Source organism: Chiloscyllium punctatum, chromosome 10 (genome assembly GCF_047496795.1).
Source record: "Chiloscyllium punctatum isolate Juve2018m chromosome 10, sChiPun1.3, whole genome shotgun sequence".
Lineage (NCBI taxonomy): Eukaryota > Metazoa > Chordata > Chondrichthyes > Orectolobiformes > Hemiscylliidae > Chiloscyllium > Chiloscyllium punctatum.
In genome coordinates, this window is record NC_092748.1 from 29,117,717 (window position 1) to 29,129,889 (window position 12,173).

Genomic DNA, 12,173 nt, shown 5'->3' on the forward strand with positions numbered 1-12,173 from the left:
TTTGTGCACTAACTTCTGGCAGCATGGTGGCTCAGCACTGCTACCTTACAACGCCAGAGATCAGGTTCGATTCCACCCTCAGAGGACTTGTCTGTGTGGAGTTTGCATATTCTCCACATGTTTTCGGGAATTTCCTCCAGGTTCCCCGGATTCCCCCCACAATCCAAAGATGTGCAGGTTAGGTGGATTGCCATGGAATGTATCGGCTAGGTGGATTAGTCATGGGAAATGCAGGGTTACAGTGATGGGTGGGTCTGGGTGGAACCCCTTTCGTAGGGACAATGTGGATTTGATGGGCTAAATGGCCTGCTTCTACACTGTAGGGATTCTATTGTATAAATTCCCTAATCTGTCTGACCTCAAGTCTATCTACATTTGAGGATCAAAGGTGCAGAGAATTGTCGTGTATTCTGGGTCAGTTGGCACTTGCATAATTAACATTGTGCAACTTTGGGGGATAATGTAAAAATGTGCAATTTTAACTCCTAGTTCTATAGAGACGTTAATTGCTGTATCAAGCTTTGTGCAGATGACTTGCATTTTGAGCTGCGCCATTATTCGATTCTTAAAAAGTTTTGAAGAGTACTTAAAGTGTATCCATTAGAAACCAATACAGAATTGTTGCCAAAAGATTGAGTAACTGAAGACATGCTCATCCTATTTCTGTGTAATATCCAGGTAAAATTTTTTTTTAAATCTGTAAAATGCTTGGCTATGATGTGTTGACCCCTAAAAGCCCATTAGTTGTTTTTTTCTAGAATTTGCACTAGATTTTTTTTAATGTGCATTTAGGGGTTATAAAATCATGAGGGGCATGGATAGAGTAAATAGACAAGGTCCTTTCCCTGGCTGGGGGAATCTAGAACTAGAGGGCATAGGTTTACGGTGAGAGGGGAAAAATTTAGAAGGGGCAACTTTTTCACACAGAGGGTGGTATATATATGGAATGGGCACCAGAGGAAGTGGTGGAGGCTGGTACAATTACAGCATTTAAAAGGCATCTGGATAGGTATATGAATAGGAAAAGTTTAGAGGGATGTGGGACTAGACTTATTCAGGATATCTGGTAAACGTGGATGAGTTGAACCGAAAGGTCTGTTTCTGCGCTGTACATCTCTGTGACTCTGCATGAACCTTATAAAAACGTTCAGCCAATATCACAATTTGCTAGTCAATAATGTTTTGCAGAAGTCGAGACATGCTGACTTGTGTGAGCGTAGTAATTACACGTAATAAATAATAATGAAGAACATTAGATGTGGGCAGGGGTATCTATTTTTGTCATGAAATATCAAATTACCAAAGTAGAATAGATGCGATTACTGTGAAGAAGGGGCAGTGAGGGCAGACCAAAGCAAGTTGAGTGGGTTCACTATCAAATACAGATATGATTAAGGAGAATACTGGGCTCTCAAAGTACATAACTGTCTTACTCCGAATTTGCAGTAACCCCGAAGATTTTCAATACCTTTAGATAATAGTTTGAATTTTAAGAAATGGTGTGATCAAAGTTTTAAGATGAGTTTTTTTTATTTAGATTTTTCTTGTTGAATGGTTTGCCAATAATCTTCAGATGTGTTCTGTACTGTCATTATGATGGATTGTGCCTGACATCTATTGTTTGTGAATGGATTATAAATTATGTGTTGCCTGTTTGCAAAGGGACTCGTCATCTTTCTACTGTTCAATGCTTTAACAGTCAACCTGCTAAAACTGGTTTCACATTGTGGACTAAAATATCAAATTATAACAACAACGCACATTTATGAGCAACTCATTCAAAATCACATTTTCAATTTTGTCTTAAAATGTGAAGATTGATTTCAGATATTCCTTACAAAATCCATATTCCAATAGATGTCATCTCTCTGTTTCAATTTTTTATTCAAACACTATTGTGGCATTTTCCTGATTAATATGTTCATATTCTGTGGTTTGGTTTCTCCTGTCATACCACTGACATTTTTAATTCTCATAAATTTGAAAGAGAATTTCAGCTCAAGTCCATAATGACATTGCATGTGGGACAGCATGAAAAATTAGAAACTAGCTTGATCATCTTACTGACCATAAAGAAACCTTTTGATGTCAGTTAGACTAATGTACCAGTGTTCCCACAGAGTAGAAAGGGAAAGGTATGCATGTGGATTCTATCGCTCTGCTCTTGTCCTAGGGTAACGAGTACAGAAACAAAAGATCCTATCACCTGAGGGTCATGACAGAAACAGATGACTGCTTTGCATTCCTCTATCTGCTATCTTAATAGACTATACAAACTAGTTAATTCCTCCATTCAGGCAATAATGAAGAAATGGCGTGATTGGCATTCATCTGCTTACATCTGAAACAGAAGTTGTCATAAAAATCAACAAGTAGACAAAAAAGACAGATGTTCAGAGCCTTTGCCTACAATTTTCTGATTTACAATCGGAGTGGACTAGGTATTTCACCATGGCCAAAGGACTTATAAAATCAACCAGGAGCGGCTTTACATCTGTGGTGTAAATGCAATCAGCAAAGAGATTCTAGACTTGTCCCTAACAATTACCTCTGCAGACTTGCTTACAAAACTATCTTGATTTTGCTGTCCATATCTTGACTCCCTTTCTTTCAAAAAATAAAAACATAAGTTAGAAAGCAATCAGCTTCACCTTCTGACACACAGAGCAGTACCTTCTAATGCATAGAGAATTTAGATGGAATGGCTATCTGTGTTACCACATTTTGAAAGTTACCAAAATTACTGAAACGATCGTAACTTTGTTTATGGTGGTTATAGATTAAGTGTCCGACTGCACAGATTCTGTACTCAAATGTGAGATGGAAGGCCTAGTAATTTAAAATCAACTCAGTTACCATGTCTCAATTTGAGTACCAGTTGTGCAATGAAATTGCCTCCATCTTTGCTGATGGCTCAATCCATGGAGTGAGTATAGGGGTTGAGACATCATATTGAGGTTGTACAGTATGGTGATGAGGCCTCTTCTGGAGTAATGTGTGAAGTTCTGGTTGCTCAGCTATAGGAAGAGCTTCAGAAAAGATTTATCAGGATGTTGCTGGGACTGGATGGTGGGAGTTATAAGGCGAGTCTGGATAGGCTGGGACATTTCTTTTACTGGAGCAGAGGAGGCTGAGAGATAACCTTATCAAGATTTATAAAATCATGAGGGCATGGATTAAAAAAAACAGCAAAGGCCTTTTCCTTAAGGTGTGTGGGGGGGGGGTTCAAAACTTGGGGAATATTTTTAAGGTCAAAGGAGGAAGTTTAAAATCGACCTGAGGGGCAGACTTTCCACACAGACGGTTGTCCATATGTGTAAAGAACTGCCAGTGGAAGTGGTAGGTGCAGGTACAATTACAACATTTGAAAGACATTTGGACAGGTACACGTATACAAAAGGTTTAGAGGAATAACGGCCATACACAGGCGAGTTTCAGAAACTTAGTCATTGCAGACAAATTGGACTGAAGGACCTGTTTACATGCTGTACGATTCTGACTCTATGACTCCCCTCAAGCCTCACTGACATAGGGTTTTTATAAATATATTAAGGACAAAAGGGTAACTAGGGAGAGAATAGGGCCCATCAAAGATCAGCAAGGCGGCCTTTGTGTGGTGCCACAGAAAATGGGGGAGATACTAAATGAATATTTTGCATCAGTATTTACTGTGGAAAAGGATATGGAAGATATAGACTGTAGGGAAATAGTGGTGACACCTTACAAAATGTTCAGATTACAGAGGAGGAAATGCTGGATGTCTTGAAATGGTTAAAAGTGGATAAATCTCCAGGACCTGATCAGGTGTACACGATAACTCTGTGGGAAGCAAGAGAAGTGATTGCTGAGCCTCTTACTGAGATATTTGTATCATCGATAGTCACAGGTGAGGTGCCGGAAGACTGGAGGTTGGCAAACGTGGTGCCACTGTTTAAGAAGGGTGGTAAAGACAAGCCAGGGAACTATAGACTGGTGAGCCTGACCTCGGTGGTGGGCAAGTTGTTGGAGGGAATCCTGAGGGACAGGATGTACATGTATTTGGAAAGGCAAGGAGTGATTCGGGATAGTCAACATGGCTTTGTGCATGGGAAATCATGTCTCACAAACTTGATTGAGTTTTTTGAAGAAGTAACAAAGAAGATTGATGAGGGCAGAGCATTAGATGTGATCTATATGGACTTCAGTAAGGCACTGGACAAGGTTCCCCATGGGAGACTGATTAGCAAGGTTAGATCTCATGGAATACAAGGAGAACTAGCCATTTGGATACAGAACTGGCTCAAAGATAGAAGATAGAGGGTGATGATGGAGGGTTGTTTTTCAGACTGGAGGCCTGTGACAAGTGGAGTGCCACAAGGATCGGTGCTGGGCCCTCTTCTTGTTGTCATTTACATAAATTATTTGGATGTGAGCATAAGAGGTACAGTCAGTAAATTTGCAGAGTTGGAGGTGTAGTGGACAGCGAAGAGGGTTACCTCAGATTACAACAGGATCTGGACTAGATGGGCCAATGGGCTGAGAAGTGGCAGATGGAGTGTAATTCCGATAAATGCGAGGTGCTGCATTTTGGGAAAGCAAAACTTAGCAGGACTTATACACTTAATGGTAAGGTCCTAGGGACTGTTGCTGAACAAAGAGACCTTGGAGTGCAGGTTCATAGCTCCTTGAGAGTGGAATCGCAGGTAGATAGGATAGTGAAGAAGGTGTTTGAGTTCAGGAGTTGAGAGGTCATGTTGTAGCTGTACAGGACATTGGTTAGGCCACTGTTGGAATATTGTGTGCAATTCTGGTCTCCTTCCTATCGGAAAGATCTTGTGAAACTTGAAAGGGTTCAGAAAAGATTTACAAGGATGTTGCCGGGGTTGGAGAATCTGAGCTACAGGGAGAGGCTGAATAGGCTGGGGCTGTTTTCCCTGGAGCATCAGAGGCGAGGGGTGACCTTATAGAGGTTTACAAAATTATGATGGGGCATGGATAGGATAAATAGCCAAAGACTTTTCCCTGGGGTCGTGGAGTCCAGAACTAGAGGGCATAGGTTTAGGGTGAGAGGGGAAAGATAAAGAAGAGACCTAAGGGGAAACTTTTTCACGGAGAGGGTGGTACGTATTTGGAATGAGCTGCCAGAGGATGTGGTGGAGGCTGGTACAATTGTAACATTTGAGAGGCATTTGGATGGGTATATGAATAGGAAGGGTTTGGAGGGATACGGGCCAGGTGCTGGCAGGTAGGACTAGATTGGGTTGGGATGTCTGGTTGGCATGGACGGGTTGGACCAAAGGGTCTGTTTCCATGCTGTACATCTCTATGACACTTAAAAATTGAAGGGTGCCTTGGGTGCTTTAGTTCCTTTGTGAGTCACTCCACTCATGTAAAGACCATTTGAAACAGCCTTATGCAAAGATTTTTGCTGCCCAGGGACTGAGCAGGCACACTGGGCTGCAACGATGAATTGTCTTTCCCATAATACGGTAGTTAATTGTGGAAGTTTGCATTAAGAACAACTGATTGCATTATGACATAGTGTCGAACGGTCATGGTCAGATTACATCACAGAAACTGTAATTCATTGTTAGATATGTAAGAAGTTTGTTGTAGATTTAAAATTATGATGCAAGAGTCAGTGGCATTTTATAAAAAAGTAGTGGTTATGTCGCAATGGTACTGCTAGCAAATCTTGAGATAACTACTGCTGGCACAAAGTCTCATGAGCATGCAAGCCAATGACCGCCAACACATGATCATGTAGCCCGGTGCCATCATCCTCTTTTTCTGACAGGGTATTCAGGTCCTAATTGAAATAAAGTGGTGGGGGAGAGTCACTAAGTCACCTCATATGAAGAGGCTCTTTTCTCAAATAAGTGCAGTTTATTGCATGATAGCAATCAGGGTTGAAGGGTGTGGTGCTGGTGAAGCACAGCAAATCAGGCAGCATCCGAGGGGCAGGCGAGTTGACGGTTCAGGCATAAGCCCTTCATTCCCAATGCTCCAGCATCTGCGTTCCTCACTTTCACTTGATAGCAATCAGGTACAAGTAACTTTTATTAAGGTAGACATATGCAAAAACTACAGATAGACTTAGAACACAGCTCTCCCTCTTCGAAGGTATTCTGTCAGTCCAAGTCTTTATGACATGATCAGATTGCGTAGCGCTTAACACTTTCTTCAGCATTAACCCTTTCAGAACTATTGCCTTATGCAGTCTCTCCACTGAGCTTTTCTTGCTACAATACATTCATATAAAAATGTAATTACAATTCCCATTACTGTATCTCTCCCCCCCCCGCCCCCCATGTCTCTTCACAAATCCAGGAGACCTGGAGTTTTCCAAATTCTTCCAGAACGCATTTGAACCTAGCAAATGGATTTTTTTTCAGCTTGAGGACTGTTGACCTTGATCCTATCTGACCTTTATGTGATCTCTAAAGTCTCCCTTCATTGGAGTGCATTTTTGTTCCTTGAATGTTCTTCATGGAAAACTTTATTCCTGGTGAAAAGTGCAATTTGACCACTACCACATCTGGAGGACCTTTTAATCTCCTGAATTTTCTTCTTGAGGACGTACAATTCTCAGAGACTGACAGCTGTAATGGAACCTTTTAATCTCATGAACTTCTTTTCACAGATGACGGGTCACCTTGATGAAATGGGTATTTCTTGTTTGTAGTATCATGGATTTCTGAGCCAGGTTATTTCTTGTTGACAGTAATCTGGATCTCAGTATTAGACAGCCTCTTATCCTGAATGTGTGGACTTTGATGATTCCATTTCAGTGGTAGCTTGTGTGGAGTCTTACGCAGATCATTTTCAATCAAAGTCTTTACTTTTTTCACATCCTGCCAGCAAATCTGTGATGACCTATGTAGACTCTGTGCTTCAGTTTGTAGATGAGGAAGGATGCTGGTTGTTTTGCTGATGAACCCAACCGTTCCACTCCATCACATGTGCTACTCGAGGACTGCTGCTGATATAACATCATCTTTATCAACAGTACTGAGAATTCTTCCCTGGAAAATAAAAAGATTAAATGTTCATCTTGAATGTTTGTATCATCTCATCTGACATCAATTTCAAGTCTACCGCAGCAATTTGTTCACCAGGCTGTGTTGATGTGTGAGCAATCTAATCCTGGGAAAGTGGTTGAACTGTCAGTGGGTGAGCATTTTGGGAATAGTGGTGATAACTCTAAGTTTCTAAGTCAAGATGGAAAGGGATAAGGATACTGCAGATTTGAAGTGGACAAGGCCAATTTCAATATTTTTAGACAGAAAATTGGCAAACATTGACTGGGAGCAGTTGGTTGCAGGTAAGTCTACATTTGGAAAGTGTAGGTCTTTTAAAAAATAGTAGTGCGGTGAGAGTTCAGGGCCAGCATATTCCACTAAGAGTGAAAGGCAAGGGCAGCAAGTTCAAGGGACCCAGGATGATAAGAGACTTTGAAAATTTGATAAAGAAAAAGAAGGAAGCAAATGTTAGACACAGAGCATGAAAAACAAGGGAGGCCCTTTAGGAGTATAGAGCATGTAGGGTGTGCTTAATAAAGAAATTAAGAGAGGGTAAAGAGGGGCCACGAAATATCTTTGGAAAATTGTACTAAGGTAAACCCCAAAGCATTTTAGAAGTATATTCAGAGCAAGAGGGTTAGCAGGCAAAGACTGAGTAGAAAAGTGTGGCGCTGAAAAAGCGCAGCAGGTCAGGCAGTATCCAAGGAGCAGGAAAGTTGACATCTCAGGCATAAACCCTTCATTCCTGACGCTTATGCCCAAAATGTTAATACTCCTGCTTCTCGGATGCTGCTTGACCTGCTGTGCTTTACCAGCACCACGCTTTTGACCCTGATTGCTATCATGCAATAAACTGCATTTATTTGAGAAAAGAGCCTCTTTTGAACAAACAAGAATGAACAACAAAATAACCTACATTTACCTCAGCCCACGAGGAAGCTTTAAAATTTTAAAAAAGACTTGTTGATTTTGTTTGATGATGACCGGTATAAATCTTATTATATTATCTTAGCTTTTTAAAAAAAACATTAGAATTCGATGACTTTTGAGTCTCAAATTCAAGTCTTGCATAGACTCTCATACTATCCATAATATCTGAGGTGCAGGCATAGTGTACATCTTGTCAATGTCACACTTTAATCTGTGTGCCGGTCTTTCTTTACAAATTCCAGTGTTGTTGGACATGAGGTTTTAAAATGTAAGTTTTCATTTAGATGGCTATCAGTCGGCAACAAGGAGTTTTGTTGACCAGTATCCATTTTCATTTCCAGCTGTGGCCATATCTACCATTCTCAATGTCTTCAGAGTAAAGACTGTGGCATTCGAACCGAAGGACAGACAAGGTGGACCTGCTACAAGTGTAACTCTAGTAACAAAGGGGCTAGACACCGAGATTTTGGATTAGAGCTGAACAAGAACCGAAGCACTTCTCTGGCACAGGTGAGGTGCTATCAAATGCTCCTTTCTAGTTCTTCCAGAAACTGTGCTCGAAGTACTATACTGTTGCTTATATCATTGCTGAATGAAATCTGTTCCTTGATGTCATTTTATTGTTTACTGTACCATTAGCTGAAGGCCTGCTATTCAATCTGTACTGAAGATGTGTTTTTTAACATATTTTTGCTTAGGTTTCAGGAAAGTGGCAGGATGAAGTATTATTTATGACAATTAATTAAACTATAGCTACAGGTGAACAGATATAAACCATTGACACGTTACATTAATTACTAAAACTTTAATCCCCATAGAAATGGCCGTTTTCACACATGTAGACAAAAACACAGGCAAATAAATAGGGAAAATAGTTTATTGAAAGATGATTAAAAACTGGAAAATCAGTTCAATTATCTTTGTTTCCCAGTTCCAGTTTTGATATGACCCTCTTTCAACTGGTGAGGCTCCTTGTTCAAAAGTCATTCTATGGTTTGTAAGAAGTGCAGAGTGGTGACTCCTTTACAAAATGTCTCTGATTTATCAATTCAAAAGTTATAGCTTGCAGCAACAGCTTTTGTCAGGGTTAAACTAAGTTTTTCTTTAACTGCAACAACAGGCACCTTCCACTGAAGCACCTACTTTTGTGTCTTTTCTGTCTCCCTCTTCCTCTGCCTCAGTAACTTGCTTCCAGTTCCAATTTGCTCAGTTTACTACAAACAACTCTTCAATTCATGATAATCTGCACATTGCAGGAACGCATAGCCATAAAAATAGAGCTCATATTAGGTATCAAATCCTTGCTGTGGAAATTATGCATCAATCCTGGTAAATTCTGATTTTTTAAAAATGTGTTTCTATTAACAGTCCTCACATTAATTTATATATGTCATTCAAAATACAGTTCCTAAGAAAGAAGTTGTAAAACGTGCCCATTAATTTATCTCCATATGTGTTGTAAAAGAGTATTTTGAGTTATTTAATCCAGAACAATACTCTGGCTATTCACTGATGAAGGGGATTAAGTTAAGCTGAATGAAGAGAATTAGGCAGAAATGACATTTGAGTGGCTGTTAGATCACAGAGGGAGAAAGAGAGGACTGCAGATGCTGGAGTTCAGAGTCAAAAAATGTAGCACTGGAAAAGCACAGCTGATCAGGTAGCAACCAAGGAGCAGGAGAGTCGACTTTTTGAGCATAAACTCTTCATCAAGAATGAGGAAGAGCTTATGCTCAAAACATTGACTCTTCTGCTCCTCAGATGCTGCCTGACCGGCTGTGCTTTTCCAGCGTCACATCTTTTTTGACTGTTGGATCACAGACACAGTCATCAGGTATAAATGTCAGGATCTTGGTGGCATAGTGGTATTGTTATTGAAAGAATAATTCCAAGCTCTAGCCTAATGCTCTCAAGACACAGATTCACATACCACCATGGATGCTGGGTAGAAAGTAAATGCAATTGATACAACTCTGGAATTGAAAGCTCGTCTCAGTAAATGATGCAACAAAACTCTTATTGATTGTCATAAAAATCCCATCTGATTCACTGATGTCATTTAGGGAAGGAAATCTCCTGACTTGGTCTTGCTTACATGTGACACCAGACCCACTGCCGCTTGTTCGACCTTAACTGTGTTCTGAAATGTTCTGTTCCAGCGCAATTAGATATTGAAGAACAAAAGCTGGCCTTGCTTCCGGTACTCACATCCCATGAAAGAATAAAGAAAAAAAAAATCTTTACATGTGGATTATCAGTTAGGTAAAAACTTGCAGGAGGTTGGTCATTGCAGGTGTGTTACTGTTCTTTGTTAGATTGAGCAGATTGATTGTTTAATAAAGAAAGTTTGAGCCTATCCTCATTGAAGCCTAGAAGAATGAAACATGCAAGATTCTGAGGGAGTTTGACGGGTTAGATTCATAGAGTTGCACAGCACGGAAACTCTTTGGTCCAATTTATCCATGTCAACCAGCTATACTAAGTATACCTAGTCCCATTTGCCAGCATTTGGGCCATATCACGGCAAACCCCTCCTATTCATGTGATAAATATTGAGAGAATATTCTCCCACATATGGGAAATCTAGAACCAAGAGATATAGTTTGAGTATAAGAGGTCTCCCATTTAAAATGAAGATGAGAAAGAATGCCCTCTCTCCGACAACAAGTTGGAACCCGTTGAGGAAAAAATTCCAGTAGTGACAGGATTATTGACAATTTCACAGCTGATTTTAAGCTAATATTTATTCTATAGAGGAGCCAAGGATAATGGGGAAGAGGGAGGAAAAGCTATATCACATTCTTAATAAATGGCAGAGCATGCTTTATGGATCAAATGGCCTACTTCTGCTCCCATTATACTATTATATGGAACAATCTTCCATCAGTCAAACCGAATTTTGTCTAATCAGTGTTTTGTGCAGTATTGTCATATCAAGTTTTGAACAAGCTAAATTTGAAAATAATCCATTTTATGGCCTTATGAAGGCACTGTTTGTATGAGGATTTTCTTTAGCCTAGAACAGCATGTTAGTCGGAAAGAAGGTGCTGATATTTTCCAAGTGAATGGCCACTGAGAATATTTACAATGGACCTCTAGCAGCTGAAACATTAAGAAAGCTCTGTCACCTTGCCATGTCCTATCATTTGTGCTCAGTCCATACAAAACAAATTAGTGTTTCTCTTCCATATTTATTACATGATTACGTCTGGAGTTGCTGCTGTTCCCATTACTGAGAACTAAATTGGAGGCTTTCTCCAATGTTATTTATCAGCTAATCTTTATCACAATTAGACCTAAATTGACTCTGAGCAAGAGAAAAATATTTGTTTACCAGATTACTGACCCACATTTTAGCAGTAAGAACTAACTGTGAGGCGCATTGTTATTGAGGGGTGAATTAGACAGCACCATGCTGTTTTTTATGTATCCAAAACACAGAGAGGTTTGCAAGTTCCTATGCATTTTGTCCTGATCTTCAGCAAACTTCATTCTGACAGTTTCTGGCAAGTAAATTGGACGTTCGAGCACACGGAGACTGAAGATGAAGTACTTCCTCACTGAACATCCCCAAAATTTCAGAACAAAGGAAGCTGGAATGACTCAGCAGATCACTCATCATCTGTGTAGAATGATGAGGAGGTGCCAGTGTTGGAATGGGGTAGACAAAGTTAAAAATCACGCAACACCAGGAGTGCTCCGAAAGCTAGTACTTTCCAAATAAACCTGTTGGACTATAACCTGATGTTGTGTGATTTTTAACTCTGTGTAGAATGACAAGAGTCAATGTTTCAGGTCAATGCCCTCCCATCAAAGCAAGGGAGAAATAGGAATGTGACCATTCTTAAGCCAGCAAAAGAACAGGGAGTGAGACAAACAAGGGAGAGGTTTGTGATAAGAAGCCAGAGGAGATGAACTAGCAAAAGAAAAATCATGATGCAATAGCCAAAAAGAGTGAAAATGGATATAGCAAAGATTCAAAGATTGTGTCCTTGTGAGATATGAAATGCTACTTAAAAACCATCGTAATGCCACATGAAAACATAATAATGAAACAAGATGAAGACCAATCCTGCAAAACAAAGGCAAAGAAAACAACTCTGGATAAGATGGAAGCTTGGGTTATGATCTGATGTTGTTGAACTTAACATTGAGTACAGAACGTTGCATACTGCCAACTTGAAAGTTAAGGTATTGTTCCTCAAGCTTGTTTTGAACTTTACTGGAATAGTCTAGCAAGGT

General features: G+C 40.0%; 1 protein-coding gene across 3 annotated transcripts in view; it reads left to right on the forward strand.

Moving 5' to 3' along the window:
* vps8 (VPS8 subunit of CORVET complex) overlaps positions 1–12,173 on the forward strand; it is a 554,976-nt gene that overhangs the window by 385,990 nt on the left and 156,813 nt on the right. For all 3 annotated transcript variants that reach the window (XM_072578743.1, XM_072578745.1, XM_072578746.1), the window contains one exon: positions 8,273–8,441. In XM_072578743.1, coding sequence (XP_072434844.1) covers positions 8,273–8,441 — 169 coding nt within the window. The remainder of the gene's footprint in view (positions 1–8,272; positions 8,442–12,173) is intronic.